At 45.8% G+C, this 16,837-nt stretch overlaps 1 protein-coding gene across 1 annotated transcript in view; it reads right to left on the bottom strand.

Annotated features, from left to right (window-relative positions):
• Positions 1-8,777, bottom strand: part of LOC134910837 (uncharacterized) — a 239,741-nt gene extending 230,964 nt beyond the window's left edge. The window contains exons 1-3 of the mRNA XM_063919221.1: positions 8,629-8,777; positions 2,787-2,983; positions 1,421-1,583 (exon numbers count right to left, since the gene is read on the bottom strand). Of these exons, the coding sequence (XP_063775291.1) occupies positions 1,421-1,583; positions 2,787-2,969 (346 nt within the window). The 5' untranslated portion in view covers positions 2,970-2,983; positions 8,629-8,777. The remainder of the gene's footprint in view (positions 1-1,420; positions 1,584-2,786; positions 2,984-8,628) is intronic.
• Between the last annotated feature and the right edge of the window lie 8,060 nt (positions 8,778-16,837).

Here is a 16,837-nt window from a genome sequence, read left to right as displayed (position 1 = left end):
TGGAGGAGGGGTGGCGGCAGGGGAGCCGTGGATGGGGTCCGGAGGTGCTGTGGGACATGGTCCAGAGGTGCTGCGGGTGGGGGAGGTGTGGTAGGTCCACGAATGGGGGAAGGTGTCTATAGATGATGTGGGTGGGGGAGGGGGCCGAGGGGCTGGGGCTGGGGGAGTGGCGGCTGCGGGGGCGTGGTGGGGGTGCTACGGGTGGGGAAGGGGGCGGGAGTGCCATCTGTGGGGGAGGGGCATGTACTGCGGGTGCTGGAGGGGCGGGAGTACCGTGGGTGGGGGGGTGCTTCAGGTGTGGGTGCAATGGGTGGGGGAGGGGGCGAGAGTGACGTGCGTGGGGGAGGGGCGTCTGCCGCGAGTGCTGGAGGGGCGGGAGTGCCGCGAGTGGGGGAGGGGCGGGGGTGCTTCAGGTGTGGGTGCAATGGGTGGGGGAGGGGTATCTGCCGGGGGTGCTGGAGGGGCAGGTGTGCTGCGGGTGGGGGAGGGGCGGGGGGTGCTTCAGGTGTGGGTTATAATGGTGGGGGAGGGGCGGGAGTGCTGCGGGTGGAGGGAGGGGTGGGGGGGTGCTTCAGGTGTGGGTGCAATGGGTGGGGGAGGGGGCGAGAGTGCCGCGGGTGGGGAAGGGGCGGGAGTGCCGCGGGTGGGGGAAGGGGCGGGGGGGTGCTTCAGGTGTGGGTGCAATGGGTGGGGGAGGGGGCGAGAGTGCCGCAGGTGGGGGAGGGGCGTCTGCCGCGGGTGGGAGGGAAAGAGGGGACTGGGCGGAGATGGGGAGGGGACTGGGCGGGGATGGGCAGACCGAGGGAGGGGACTGTTCCTGGCCTGCATCCAGCCACCCAGATCTGTGCCTGTGACTCCGCCCAGCGTTAGAAAGCCAGGCACCGAGTCACAAGGCTAATATATAGGAGATATGTAAGCCTCCCTTACTCCATCACCGATGCGTGGCTTGCGTTGCAGGAACGATAACGCCCAAACGGACAATCGGATCAAAATTTGAATTGCACCTCCAATGTGTAGAATTTAATAAATGACAACAATGGTCCTGTCACTTTTTACTGTATCTGCTACGGGTGATCCTGGGGTAAAGCCAAGAACCATGGATTAATATTTACTGACATTAAGACGTCTCAAATTTGCATCTCTATAGATTTATTTTTAAACACTCATTTATATTTACAACTGTGAAAATCAGAAACTCTAGTGCTAAGAACGGCTAGAACAGTTAGTATAATATATGTGGTTTTGACAAAAATCGTTTTGTGTCAGTGGGATCCGCATGTCATCACTTCTGTAAAATGGACCTGAGTAGCGACTGGAATATTGAATTCATTGCAATTCAATACACTATGATGTGTTTAATATATACTGTATGTATCCAGCTCTGATTTTTCTCTGAATTCTAATGACTTCCAGTGGTTACCATATCTCCTTAATGTGTTCGCAAATACCGGTGACTCAGGTCTTTCAGAGAATTCCTCAGCGTGGTTAATTAGAGCGTCTTTTATAGTGTCATACCCACACAGGATAACTAACTTTTCTTTTGCTAACTGGATGCTGAACACTGGGCCGTACTTCTCTGCCAGCTGTAACAACAGTAAAGAATAGAATCAATGGATCATTAAAAGGACAATTATAAATGGAATGTGGTCAGAATACCGGCAGTTGGGATCCTAAATCAGAAGACTGACAATGGGATCCTGACAGTCAGAATACAGACACATACCGGAGGTAAATACCTGGGTTAGGCACTAGGGAGAGGGCTAGGGTTAGTACCAGGTAGTTACGGTTAGTTTGCTGGTGGACAGTTAGGGTTAAGATTTCTGAGGGGGAGTTTAAGGTTAGGCTGAGGGAGGGGGAGGTCAAGGTTACTCTGCAGGACGGGTGTGTTATGGTGAAGAGTAGGGGTAGAGTTAAAATACTTTATGGGATGTGTTGGGATTCTGGCCTTCTGGATCCCGCTGTCGGTGTTTTGACTGTCAGCATACCGAGTGCCGGTATTTCATATCCAACCCCTTTTTAGAAAATATATTTAACTATGAAATTGGCTCATAATTTCCCACAATCAGCCTATTTCTCTCTCACCAATACAGGTTGAGTATCCCTTATCCAAAATGCTTGGGACCAGAAATATTTTGGATATCGGATTTTTCCGTATTTTGGAATAATTTCATACCATAATGAGATATCATGGTGATGGGACCCAAGTCTAAGCACAGAATGCATTTATGTTTCATATACACCTTCAGGGATGGACTGGGCCACTGGGGTACCAGGGAAACCACCGGAAGGCCCCACTGCCTGAGAGCCCCACTCCTTCCTCTAGGGATCAGGTTCCAGACTGTGCACTTGTATTATACATGGTAGATATGTTGCATTACACTGCACTAAACTATTGTGTATTTCAAGCCTCTGTGGAGGTTGGCCACACCCCCTTTGTAGGCTGGCCAGACCCCTAAGTATGGGCCCCTATCACTGCATTCCCCCGGTGGGCCCTTCATGCCCCAGTCTGACACTGTACACCTTCTACACACAGCCTGAAGGTAATTTAACACAATATTTTTTATAACTTTATGTATTATTCAAAGTTTGTGTACATTGAGCCATCAGAAAACCAAGGTTTCACAATCTCAGTCTCACTCAAAAAAATCCGTATTTCAGAATATTCCATATTTTTGAATATTTGTATACGGGATACTCAACCTGTATTTATCTGTGGTCTGGTCCATTCTTTAATATTATAGAAAACCATTTGATTTAGTAGTAATTAATTAGAAGCAGAGTATTACCTTTATAAATGTATTATTAGGTTTGCCCTTGTCGATCAGGTGCAAATTCCCAATGAGGGGTAAGGTTGTTGGTCCTGGGGGGAAATTCTTGTACTTCTGTTGTTTTCGATTGTTAAAAAGATTTGCCAAATATAGAATGACAACAACAGACAGAAGAATTGTGACGGGGTCCATAGCGATCATGTATTCTGTAAATTCTAAAGAGGGAAGACAAAACATAGGCTTTTTTATAGTTACACAAATAATCTTTTATTGAAAAACAGCACTAGATGTGGTCTATGAAGACTTGTTTTCTGCCCTGGTATGGTTCTGCCTAGTGGGACCAGCAAGACGGGCAAAAGGCTAAACAGGAATGTTTATGGAACTTCATACTACTCGGTTTACCATTTGTCCTCACAAAATCTTAAAGGTGACAGAATTCATGCTTAGGCTTAAAGGAGACCAGTGACACACCTAAAGAATAGGGCTTCAGCCCACAGACTCCCCTTCCCATGCTTCCTGTGCACAAAGTCCTCTTATGTTGCAGGCCATGCATGCCCCGCGCATTACCAGACAAAGGGTGGACAATGGTCAACTCCTCCTTAGCAGGGATATAATTGAACCAGAGACATCCTTTTAGGCATCCATTTTCCTCTGGTGGAATTGACCAAGACTGTCCCTTCCCCTCATCCTTACTGAGGCAGTTTATGCGTCTGTTATCTGTAGTGGCAGGTAGTAGCAGTGCGGCCAGGTGCGATGCATGAAGCCACAGTAAGGCAGGTCGCTAAAGCTGAATCAGTTATGATGCACATAGACAGCCCTACATGGGGGGGCAGCAAGGGTGACACAAATGGATTTACCATGCACTGGTGTCTAAGGCAAAGTCAAGTAGGCTTTGAGTCAGGACTCACAGACTGTCAGTGAGAAGTTAAAGCTGGTGTCCACAGCACCACCTCTAGCTGCCCCACCTTTATGTTCCATTTCCCATTATTTAAATCTTTAATAAATGCTTTGATATAATATCAAACAAGTCTCCTACATTGTTATAGAGCTTGTTTTTTACACTTCTGTGCACAGAGTATGCTTAAGTCCACCTCCATTTATTAGAAAGTATATATACTTGTCATTTTTTTGATGTTTGAAATTTTAAGACCGGTCTTGTTTTATGATACATGATAATTCATATAATATTAAATATATTTTTAATTTATCAGGAGTTTGTTATTCTTGTCAGCCATACCTTGTAATTATATAATCATAGCGCAAGAGTTATTACAAATTGGAGTCCTACATTGTTATGTCAAGGTTTTGGGGTCATGGGTGAAGAAATTAACCAGTCAGGACCTTATCTGCAACGTGGAGACTAAACACAAGTGAATATTTCCTTCAGAATTCACACCTGGTGTAACCAACCAATTCACATACTGTGGTGTAGCCAATCCAATTCTTCCTCAAAGAGATGCAAACATGCTCCACATAGTGTAATAAATAATCGGTTTTAATTAGTGATGAGCGGGTTCGGTTTTACTCGGTTTTACTCGGTTCTCAAAACGGCATTTTATTGGCTCACGGATGTCACGTGTTTTGGATAGCCCATAAGGTTCTGTTTTGAGAACCGAGTAAAACCGAACCCGCGCATCACTAGTTTTAATGGATATTAGAGATGAGCGGGTTCAGATGTAATGCCAGAATTAACGCCAGATCGGTTTTATCTGGATGTTTCTTATTGGCTACCCAAAACACGTGACGTCCATGAGCCAATAAGATGCCATTTTGAGAACCGAGTAAATCAGAGTAAAACCGAACCCGCTCATCTCTAATGGATATACATTAAAAATACATTAAAAATAAAGCATGGTACCATAAAAAGCCTTGTTGGTCCCAAGGCATAAGCAAAACACATGGACAGAACAGATGGTATAACCTGGGTAGGACTGCCCTCCTGATTGCTCTGCAAGGATACCTCACCGGCTCATTCAAGGTACACAAAAACCACCAACGCGTTTCAACTCCAAAGAGTCTTCCTCAGGGTGTATAATCCCCCTGCACGTCAGTACGGGTCTCCTGCACTACACAGCATCAGCAGCTGCTGGTGGATTCTACACTGTGGCTGACCACACATCAGCCCACATACCTGTGTGGTAGGAATAACGGACCGCTGCATCAACACTGTCACACATGTGGTTGTCTTCATTCGGATCAGGAGTGCTATCTTCTCCGCTGGCCAGGACAGAATTCCTGCACCATCATTGTGCCAGCGGCCGATTGAGGACATCACGTTCAGGGTGAGCTCACACCTGTTATTCAGCATACCACCTCTGTTGTTACCGCCAAATCCCACTGGATCGGGTAAGTATATCACAGAGATATATCCCCTGCACTGGGACGCTAAGTAGCAGGTGGACTGGTATCTTTCTAATCAATTAATATAGCAACAGTAACACTGCCAACAATAGCAGTGTTACTGTTGCTATATGTCAATTGGAACTTTTCTGCCTTTCACATTTAATACATTGTTGCTGGCTTGAAACTAACGCGTGGAACTTGCTTAAATACAATTGGCTGCAGTACAAGAACAACACAGTTTCCAGCTCCTTAGTTTTAATGTCTAGGGGGGGGGGTCATTCCGACCCGCTCGCTCGCAGCGGTTTATCGCTGCTGTGCGAAAGGGTGCGGAATGCACATGCACGGCGGCCCGCAGTGCGCATGCGCAACGTTGCCCCTGCCGCCGGGTTACATCGCGTCTATAGAAGAAAGCGGTCACAGGGCGGACCGCTAAGAAGATTGACAGGAAGAAGGTGTACCTGGGCGGACCCGGAGCGTTGAAGACTGTTTTTGGGGAGTGGTGAGTAAAACACAGGCGTGTCCAGCAGAACAGAGGGTGGATGTCTGACATCAGAGCCTGCTCCAGCTTCGCAAGGATCGTCGCACAGGGTAAGTACAGTATGTCCAGGGCTAATCATGTTTTGCTTGATTTTTTTTTTTTTTTAGCTTAGCAGGGCTGCACAAGCGATCGCAGCCCTGCTAAGCTAAAATACACTCCCTGGTTAAGTAATTGGTGTAACTGATTATTTTAAATGTGTTATTTTTAACTTAAACACAGTAAAATTGTTATTAATATAAGCGAGTTTAGCCATTGTTTATTGATTGAATTAATTCAAACACAACCATATAGAGTAAAAGTGTGTATATATATATTTATTACTGTCGGTACATCAAGCGTAATAATATTTTGGTCTTATTGTTGTCTATTTTGAGGACCCTTTGCATAGGCTCTAATTATTTGCAGCTGATGATTATCTGATGTAATTACATTTAATACATCTGTGCAAGGAATTTTGGTGGTTTTCCACCTTATACATTAAGAATACTGTGCAAAACTGTGGACACCATACTATAAAAAGGATATCCTGGAGCTAGATTCAAGGTTCAAAGATGGGTGACCAAATTGATTAAGGGTATGGAGATGCTAGAATACGAGGAAAGGATGATAGGCTAGACATGTTTACACTGGAAAAAAGAAGATTAAGAGGGTACATGATTAACATTTACAAATATATAAGGGGTCAATACACATAGCTAGCAGGAGATTTGTTTTTTTGTAAGATCACCACAAAGTACACGTGGACACCCGCTTAGGTTAGAGGAGAAGAGATTTTGCATGCAGAGACGGAAAGGTTTCTTCACAGTAAAGACAATACGTACTTGAAATTCCCTGCCTGAGACAGTAGTAATGGCAGATTTAGTCATTACTTTTAAGAATGGGCTAGATAAATTCCTAATGGATAAAGATATACAGGGTTATGGTGGGTAAATCATGCACTACACTGATAAAATAAAATAATAAAAAGTGAATAAATAAGAGGAATCAACATAATGGTGTTATGATTCCAATACTCTGGTCTGGGGAGATCTGATAGCAAGGACCTGAGTACTTGAACGTAATGCTGAGAATGAGAGTGGGAACGGGAATAGCCCCATGCGCCCTATCTCCGTTGTCTCGCCCGTGCTGTAAGAATTCTCTTGCGAGACTATGGTTGCTTGAGCCCATGGCAGCCGCGTTTGAAGGGCGGATTACGTCTGCCCAACTCCGATGCCCCCTCAGGTCTTAATGGGAGACAAAGAGAAATCCGAGACAGGGTGATAACAAGGGGCCCTCTAACTAGACAACAAAGCCAGGGGCTACAAACTAACCTAAAACTAGAGTGTGCGGAAAACCGCCAGGGAAAAGGACAACCAAAATACCCATTTGTCCACTCTCCTACCCGACACCGCCGAGTTCCGGAGAGGACTGTGGAAGCGGAAACCTCCACAAATGCTCCAAAACAGAATACAAAATAAAGCAGCCTAGGCCGCAGCACGCGGCAGAGCCGCCACTCACGAAAACCACACGAGATCTTCTGGCGACTGTTGTTGGTAAATGAGGACCAGAAGACTCCTAGGGATGGGATGACAAACACCAAGATTCGGAAACTCTGAGGACAGGAATGACCGGACACAGCAGAACTGGAACAGACGTTCAGCAAACCAAAGCAGCATGCAGGAAGCTATAACCGGCGTCTGTGTGAGGCACTGGGAAGGCTTAAAACCCTGACTCCTCCAATCAGAGTTCCAGAGCCTCATTAACATAAATGTTGTGCAGCTGCCTTGCTGCACGACCAGCAAACATGTGAATAAATTACCTAGATTGACCCTGCAATGGGGAAAGCGGTCCGCCCGTGGCGTCCCCGCTGCTAGGGTCCTGGCGGCTCGGCGCGCCCGGCGTCCTAGCGTTGCTAGGGAGCCAGCGGCTCAGCGCGCATGGCGTCCTGGCGTCCTAGCGTTGCTAGGGACCCGGCGGCTCAGCACGCTCGGCGTCCCTAGTTGCTAGGCGCCGGGCCGCGAAGGGAACCCGGACCGCGGCGCCTAACAAATGGTTAAACATTCAGCCTAACAAATGGTTAAACATTCACCAAAGATAAAATGAGTGATCTCCTACTGTAATATTTTTAAGACTAACAGGTTGAACTCGATGGACAATTTGTCTTTGTTCAACCTCAAAAACTATGGGGGTCATTCCAAGTTGTTCGCTCGTTATTTTTTTCTCACAACGGAGCGATAAGTCGCCAGTGCGCATGCGCAATGTCCGCACTGCGACTGCGCCAAGTAAATTTGCTATGCAGTTAGGTATTTTACTCACGGCATTACTAGGTTTTTTCTTCGTTCTGGTGATCGGAGTGTGATTGACAGGAAGTGGGTGTTTCTGGGCGGAAACTGGCCGTTTTATGGGTGTGTGCAGAAAAACGCTACCGTTTCTGGGAAAAACACGGGAGTGGCTGAAGAAACAGAGGAGTGTCTGGGCGAACGCTGGGTGTGTTTGTGACGTCAAAACAGGAACGACAAGTACTGAACTGATAGCAGATGCCGAGTAAGTCTGGAGCTACTCAGAAACTGCTAAGAAGTGTCTATTCACAATTTTGAGAATCTTTCGTTCGCAATTTTGATAAGCTAAGATTCACTCCCAGTAGGCGGCGGCTTAGCGTGTGCAAAGCTGCTAAAAGCAGCTTGCGAGCGAACAACTCGGAATGAGGGCCAATGTTACTATGTTAACACCAGAAGTCATGCAGGATTCTCTGGAAGCCATCTTGACGTCAATGCCGGACCGATTAAGTCAAACTGGACCACCAGAGATTTTTGTTGACATTCTAACCACATTGACATTTCATCAATGTCGTCATGATGCTGCATGTGGACATTATGACCATGTCAACAGCCGCATGTTGACATTATAAATGTTGACAAAATATTTCACACCCGATGCAGCAGTTATAATAGGCACTAACATTGAAGAAAATATCTTTAGAAATAAAATAGTAAAAGTTACCATATCTTATGCAAAAACGTAGGTTTCTTACTGTGATTGCTGTAAAGCGTAGAAAGTACACGGGGAGCTGGTTTAGTCTTCCCTCCGCTGTTCTTCTGGAATCATTTGCTTTGTAACACTGGGAGAATATTTAAACCTCCTGTTGACCTGTTGATATTTTTGGATGGTAACTCTCCAGCTTGTCTCTCTCTATGATCCGTTACAATAAACACATCCTGTACTTTGCCCGAGAGAGTCCATTTAATCCATCGTTACATAATAATGACCAGCCTACCAGTCCAGATATTCATAGTTAAGTTTACCTAAATAGCTCTTAAAGATAATAATGAAATAGAGAATGATGCCAGGTATAGTTTGACGCAGAATGAATGATTCTTCATGTTTTACATACTTTTTTCAGTCTATATATTTACAAATTTATCCAATTTCTAGGAGGGACATGCAGGAGTAGTCTCAGCAGAAGAGACGTTTCCTGCATATAGCTGCGATCCCGACGTCGCAAGCCGGAAGCCAACATTGTGGCCATCGATCCTGGTGTTCACATAGACGTTCACCTGAGTAAGCCTCAGCTTAAAAAGTAAATAATTTTTGCAATCTGCACTTAAAATCAACAGCTATGTCCCATCCTAGAGTATACACTAGAGAAGTGTGGCGGGCACTTTTTCTGTTTTGTGTTTTGGATCTAGATCCCCGCTCATGTTTTGGATCTGGATTGTATTTTTCAAAACCACGCTTTTCGGGTATTGGTTTTAGATCTGGATGATTTTTTTAAAAACATAAAAATAGCTAAAATCACATAATTTGGGGGTAATTTTGATCCTACGGTATTATTAACCTCAATAACAATCATTTCCACTCATTTCCAGTCTATTCTGAACACCTCACACCTCACATTATTGTTTTTAGGCCAAAAGTTTGTACCGAGGTCGCTGGATGACTAAGCTAAGCGACACAAGTGGGCGGCACAAACACCTGGCCCATATAGGAGTGGCACTGCAGTGTCAGACAGGAGGGCACTTTTATAAAATAGGCCCCAAAGAGCACATCCTGCAAAGAAAAAAAGAGGTGCACCGAGGTACTTGACAATGTACTTCACTTTCATTTAATTTAATTGACACTTGACAATGACTTCTGATGAATGCGCTGCAGGTGACGTATAAGTGAGAATGTTCCAAGGTGGTTACCGTCATTACCCATACTTATGACAGATTGACAAAGGAAACAGATAGCTTGACACCTGTTGTCCGGATTTGTGGAGAAATAATTCCACACACCAAAGAGGTGGCTTTTTTGGTATTTTGCCCAGGCATGAAATTTGGCTTTTTCATTCCATGGCCAACAACTGTCTCCACTAGTGCCTTATTCAAACAAACCATCAGAATCCTCCTTGTCAACTTCCTCCGCAGCGCCAGCTACACCCGTATCCTCATCCTGGTGTACTTCAACAGTGACATCTTCAATTTGAATATCAGAAACTGGACTGTGGGTGTTCCTTCCAGTATGTGCAGAGGGCGTGCAAATGGTGGAAGAAGCCACCTCTTCCCGTACAGTGTTGGGAAGGTCAAGCATCGCAATGGCTGGTGCCCACACACTTGGACTCTACTTGTGGATTGTGATACCATCTTAGAACACATGGGCCCTCATTCCGAGTTGTTCGCTCTGTAAATTCCTTCGCATCGCAGCGATTTTCCGCTTATTGCGCATGCGCAGTGTTCGCACTGCGACTGCGCCAAGTAAATTTGCTATGCAGTTAGGTATTTTACTCACGGTTTTTTCTTCGTTCTGGTGATCGTAATGTGATTGACAGGAAGTGGGTGTTTCTGGGCGGAAACAGGCCGTTTTATGGGTGTGTGCGAAAAAATGCTACCGTTTCTGGGAAAAACGCGGGAGTGGCTGAAGAAACGGAGGAGTGTCTGGGCGAACGCTGGGTGTGTTTGTGACGTCAAACCAGGAACGACAAGCACTGAACTGATCGCAGATGCTGAGTAAGTCTGGAGCTACTCTGAAACTGCTAAGAGGTGTGTAATCGCAATTTTGAGAATCTTTTGTTCGCAATTTTACTATGCTAAGATTCACTCCCAGTAGGCGGCGGCTTAGCGTGTGCAATGCTGCTAAAAGCAGCTTGCGAGCGAACAACTCGGAATGAGGGCCATAGTTCTTTGCTGTGCTTTTGCCAGCTTAACTCTTTTCATTTTTCTAGTACAGTAGCTACAGAAGCTGAACCACTAGTCATAAACATAGGCCAGGACTTTAGCCGTTCCTTGCCACTCTGTGTCGTAAATAGCATGTTGGCAAGTTTACGTTTCTCCTCAGACCATTTAAATAAAATATTTTGGGTCAATTTACTGAACTTTGATTTTTGGACTTTACATCCCCTCTACTATGACATTGGGCATCGGCCTTGGCATACGACGTTGAAGGCATTTCATCGTCTGTGTCATCATGACTAGTGGCAGCAGCTTCAGCACTAGGAGGAAGTGGTTCTTGATCTTTCCCTATTTTATCCTCTAAATTTTTGTTCTCCATGATTTTTCTGGAGTTATATAACAACATGCGGCACAGGAGAGTGCACACCTACACCACACAGGGCAAACCCTGTAAAATTATTTATCTTTAATATTAAAAACCCCTCTATATAGAGTAAATAATATACAGGACAGGACAGTACCGCTGGAATAATATGGCAGTACCCCTACGGCAGTAACAAAAGGACTTATATGGCAGTACAGCTAGATTTATATGGCAGCACCCCTGGACTTATACGGCAGTAACAAAAGGACTTATATGGCAGTACAGCTAGATTTATATGGCAGTACCCCTGGACTTATACTGCAGTACCCCTGGACTTATACTGCAGTACCGCAGACCTTATATGGCAGCACCACTGGACTGGACTTATACGGCAGCACCACTGGACTGGACTTATATGGCTGCACCACTGGACTGGACTTATATAGCAGTACCTCTGGACTTATATGGCAGTAACCCTAGACAAATACGGCAATACCGCTGGACCTATATGGCAGCACCACTGTACTTATTTGGCAGCACCATTGGACTTGACCTATACGGCAGTACCCCTGGACTTATATAGCAGTACCCCTGGACTTATACGACAGCACCACTGTATTTATACGGTAGTACCCCTCAAGTTATACGACAGTACGGCTGGACTTATACAGCAGTACCCCATGACTCATACGGCAGTATCGCTGGACTTATAAGGCAGTATGCCTGGACTTATACAGCAGTACCTGTGGACTTAAATAGCAGCACCACTGCATTCATATGGCAGCACCACTGGACTGGACCTATACAGCAGTACCCCTTGACTTTTATGGCAGTGCCCCTGGACTTATATGTCAGCACCACTGGACTTATATGGCAGTACCCCTAGATTTATACGGCAGTACCCCATGACATATACGGCAGTACCCCAGGACTTACACTGCAGTACCGCTGGACTTATACGGCAGTACCCCTGGACTTATATGGCAGTACCACTGGACTTATGCTGCGGTACCATTGGACTTATACGGCTGTACTCCTTGGACTTATAAAACAGTACCGCTGGACTTATGCGGCAGTACCCCAGGACTTGCACTGCAGTACCGCTGGACTTACACAGCAGTACCCCATGACTTATATTTCAGTACCGCTGGACTTATGCGGCGGTACCGTTGGACTTATACGGCTGTACCCCTTGGACTTATAAAACAGTACCGCTGGACTTATACGGCAGTACCCCTGGACTTATACGGCAGTACCGCTTGACTTATAAGGCAGTCCCCACTGGACTTATATGGCAGTACCCCTGGACTTATCCGGCAGCACCACTGGACTGGACTTATACGGCAGCACCACTGGACTGGACTTATATGGCAGTACCCATAAACTTATATAGCAGTACCCCTGGGCTTATTCGGCAGCACTGCTGGACTTATACGGCAGCACCCCTGATCTGGACCAATACGGCAATACCCCTGGACTTATACAGTAGTACCCCTGGACTTAAACGACAGCACCACTGTACTTATATGACAGCATCCCTGGACTTATAAGGCTGTACCACAGGATTTATACGACAGCACTACTGGACTGGATTTATACTGCAGCACTACTGGACTGGACTAATATGGCAGCACCACTGCACTCCACGTATATTGCAGTACACCTGGACTTATACGGCAGTACCCCTGAACTTATATGGCAGCACCACTGGACTGGACTTATATGATAGTACCCCTGGACTTTTATGGCAGCACCGCACTACTTATACAGCAGCACCACTGGACTGGACTTATATGATAGTACCCCTGGACTTTTATGGCAGCACCACTTTACTTATACAGAAGCGCCACTGGACTGGACCTGTACAGCAGTACCCCAGGACTTATACAGCAGTACCGCTGGACTTAAACGTCAGTACCTCTGGACTTATACAGAAGCACCACTGGACTGGACTTATATGGAAGTACCCCTGGACTTATATGTCATTACCACTGGACTTTCATGGCAGTACCACTGGACTTATACGACAGTACCTCTTGGCTTACATGGCAGTACCAGTGGACTTATACGGCAGTACCCCTGGACTTATATGGCAGTATTCCTGGAATTATACAGCAGTACCCCTGAACTTATAAGGCAGTACCCCTCCTGGGCTTATACGGCAGTACTGCTGGACAAATTTGTCAGCACCACTGGATGGGACTTATATGGCAGCACCACTGGACTTGACTTATATGGCAGTACCCCAGATTTATATGGCAGCACCACTGGACTGGACTTATATGACAGTACCCCTGGACTTACAGGGCAACACCACTGCACTTATATGACAGCACCACTGGACTGTATCTATATGCCAGTATTCTTGGACTTATACAGCAGTGCCCCATAACTTATACGGCAGTACCCCATGACTTATTATTATTATTATCCTTTATTTATATGGCGCCACAAGGGTTCTGCAGCGCCCAATTACAGAGTACATATGCACATAACAAAACAGGAAAACAGTGACTTACAGTTGATGACAATTTAGAACAAGTACAGGGTAACTAAGCATAACTACACCAGTAAATGACAGAAGTTCCAGGTGGCCAAAAAACTGCTTGATTTGGGCAGTTGAGGATTATTAAAGTAAGAAAAGGATAAGCACATGAGGGAAGAGGGCCCTACTCATGAGAGCTTACAATCTAAGGGGAGGGGTAGACAGACAGGGGTGACACAGATGGGGTACATAGAGAGCGTAGAACAGAGGGTTAGGATGACATTTGGCTTGGTTTGGTAAAGAAATTGGTCTTAAGAGCCCTTATACATCAGTATCCCTCCTGTGCTAATACTTCAGTACCACTGGACTTATGTGGCAGTACCACTGGACTGGACTTATATGGCAGCACAACTGGACTGGACTTATACAGCAGCACCACTGGACTGGACTCATATTGCAGTACTTATAAACTTATTTGGCCGTACCCCTGGGCTTAAACAGCAGCACCACTGGACAGAACTCATATGACAGTACCCCTGGACATATACGGCAGCACTACTTTTCTTATATGGCAGCACCACTGGACTGGACCTATACAGCAGTACCCCTAGACTTATACCTTCAACAAGGTACCGCTTACTGCAGGGGGTGCACACATTGATTCAGACTGTTTAGTTTAAGTGTGGACTGTTTGTTGCATCTGGACTCACAATTGCCAACAGTGTCTAATAGTGTGGTCACAGTTGTGCTCAGACGGCGGCCATCCACACATGTGAGCCCAACGGGATCAGAACAGCGCTGCCTGTACAATATTAGCTAGCATATTCAACACTGATTCTTAGCCCTCAAAAACTGACATCTAGTGTTTCAAAGTTACTGTGTGGAGAAACTTTTCATAATAGATACAAATGTAGCCGGCAACACTTGAAGAAACACCTGTGGTTTAGGTTTGCTACAGTTGCAACTTATTTTGAATTGGTGATACTCTGGAGAGTTTATCATACTACATCAATAATTGCACTTTATAAATATATGGGCCCTCATTCCGAGTCGTTCGCTCGGTAAATTTCTTCGCATCGCAGTGAATTTCCGCTCAGTGCGCATGCGTAATGTCCGCACTGCGACTGCGCCAAGTAATTTTACAATGAAGATAGTATTTTTACTCACGGCTTTTTCTTCGCTCCGGCGATCGTAGTGTGATTGACAGGAAATGGGTGTTACTGGGCGGAAACAGGCCGTTTTAAGGGCGTGTGGGAAAAAACGCTACCGTTTCTGGGAAAAACGCGGGAGTGGCTGGAGAAACGGGGGAGTGTCTGGGCGAACGCTGGGTGTGTTTGTGACGTCAAACCAGGAACGACAAGCACTGAACTCATCGCAGATGCCGAGTAAGTCTGAAGCTACTCTGAAACTGCTAAGTAGTTTGTAATCGCAATATTGCGAATCTTTCGTTCGCAATTTTAAGATGCTAAGATTCACTCCCAGTAGGCGGCGGCTTAGCGTGTGCAATGCTGCTAAAATTGGCTTGCGAGCGAACAACTCGGAATGAGGGCCATGGTTTTATATGTTTTTGAATGTGATTCTTATGATCAAATATAAAGACTTTTTTATTATAACCACTGGCAATTCTTTATTCATTTACATTTTTTGATATATCATTTTATATAACTATTACGCTATCCTCTTTTTTTCTTGTTTGTTTATTCTTGTTTATACAGCAGTACCCTTGGACTTATACGGCAGCACCACTGTACTTGTATGGCAATACCCCTGGACTTATACGGGAGCACCCCTAGACTTATACGGCAGTACCGCAGGACTTATATGGCAGTAGCCCTGGACTTATATGGCAGCACCACTAAACTTATACAGCCGCACCACTGGACCGAAACTATACAGCAGTACCCCTGGACTTAAACGGCAGTACCCCTGGACTTATACGGCAGCACCACTGAACTTATACGGCAGTTTCACTTGACTTATACAGCAGTACCCCTAGACTGATATGGCAGTACCCCTGGATTTATACGGCAGTACCCCTGGACTTATACGGCAGTACTCCACCTTGGCTTATAAGGCAGTACCTCTGGACTTATATGGCAGCACCACTGGACTGGACTTATATGGCAGCACCACTGGAATGGACTTATATGGCACCACCACTGGACTGGACTTATAAGGCATGACCCCTGGACTTATATGGCAGTACCGCTGAACTTATATGGCAGTACCACTGGGCTGGAATTATAAGACAGTACTCCTGGACAATTATGGCAGCACCTCTGTACTTATACAGCAGCAACACTATACTGGACCCGTACGGCAGTACCCCTGGACTTATACAGCAGTACCTCTGGACTTATACAGCAATACCCCTGGACTTATACGGCTGTACCGCTGGACTTAAACGGCAGTACCCCTGGACTTATACAGCAGTTCCCCTGTACTTATATGGCAGCACCACTGGACTTATACGCAGCACCCCTGGACTCATAAGGCAGGACCAATGTACTTATATGGCAGCACCACTGTACTGGATCTTTATGTCAGTACCCTTGGACTTATATGGCAGTACCCCATGACTTATAAGGAATCACCACTGTACTTATATGGCAGTACCCCATGACTTATACAGCAGTACCACTGGACTTATACGGCAGAGCCCCTGGACTTCTACATCAGCACCACTTAACTTATATGGCAGTACCCCTTGACTTATACAGCAGTACCGCTGGACTTATATGGCAGCACCAATGTACTTATACAGCAGCACCACTGGACTTATTTTGCAGTACCCATGGACTTATACGGCAGTACCCGTGGACTTATACGGCAGTACCCCTCCTGCACTTATATGTCTGTACCGCTAAAATTACATGGCAGTTTCACTGGACTTATACAGTAGTACCCCTGAACTGATATGGCAGTATCCCATGGTTTATATGGCAGTACCCCTGGACTTATATGGCCATACCCCCCTGGGCTTATACAACAGCACCACTGCACTTATACGGATGTTTCACTGGACTTATACAATACTACCCCTGGACTGATATGGCAGTACCCCATGATTTATACAGCAGTACCCCTGGACTTATATGGGAGTACCTGTCCTGGGCTTATAAGGCAGTACCGCTGGACGTATACGGCAGCACCAATGGACTGTACTTATATTGCAATACCCCTGGACTTATACAGCAGTACCCCTGGAATTAT

The sequence above is a fragment of the Pseudophryne corroboree genome, chromosome 4 (genome assembly GCF_028390025.1).
Source record: "Pseudophryne corroboree isolate aPseCor3 chromosome 4, aPseCor3.hap2, whole genome shotgun sequence".
Lineage (NCBI taxonomy): Eukaryota > Metazoa > Chordata > Amphibia > Anura > Myobatrachidae > Pseudophryne > Pseudophryne corroboree.
The sequence above is the reverse complement of the archived record's forward strand: the minus strand, read 5'-3'. Positions and strand labels throughout refer to the sequence as shown.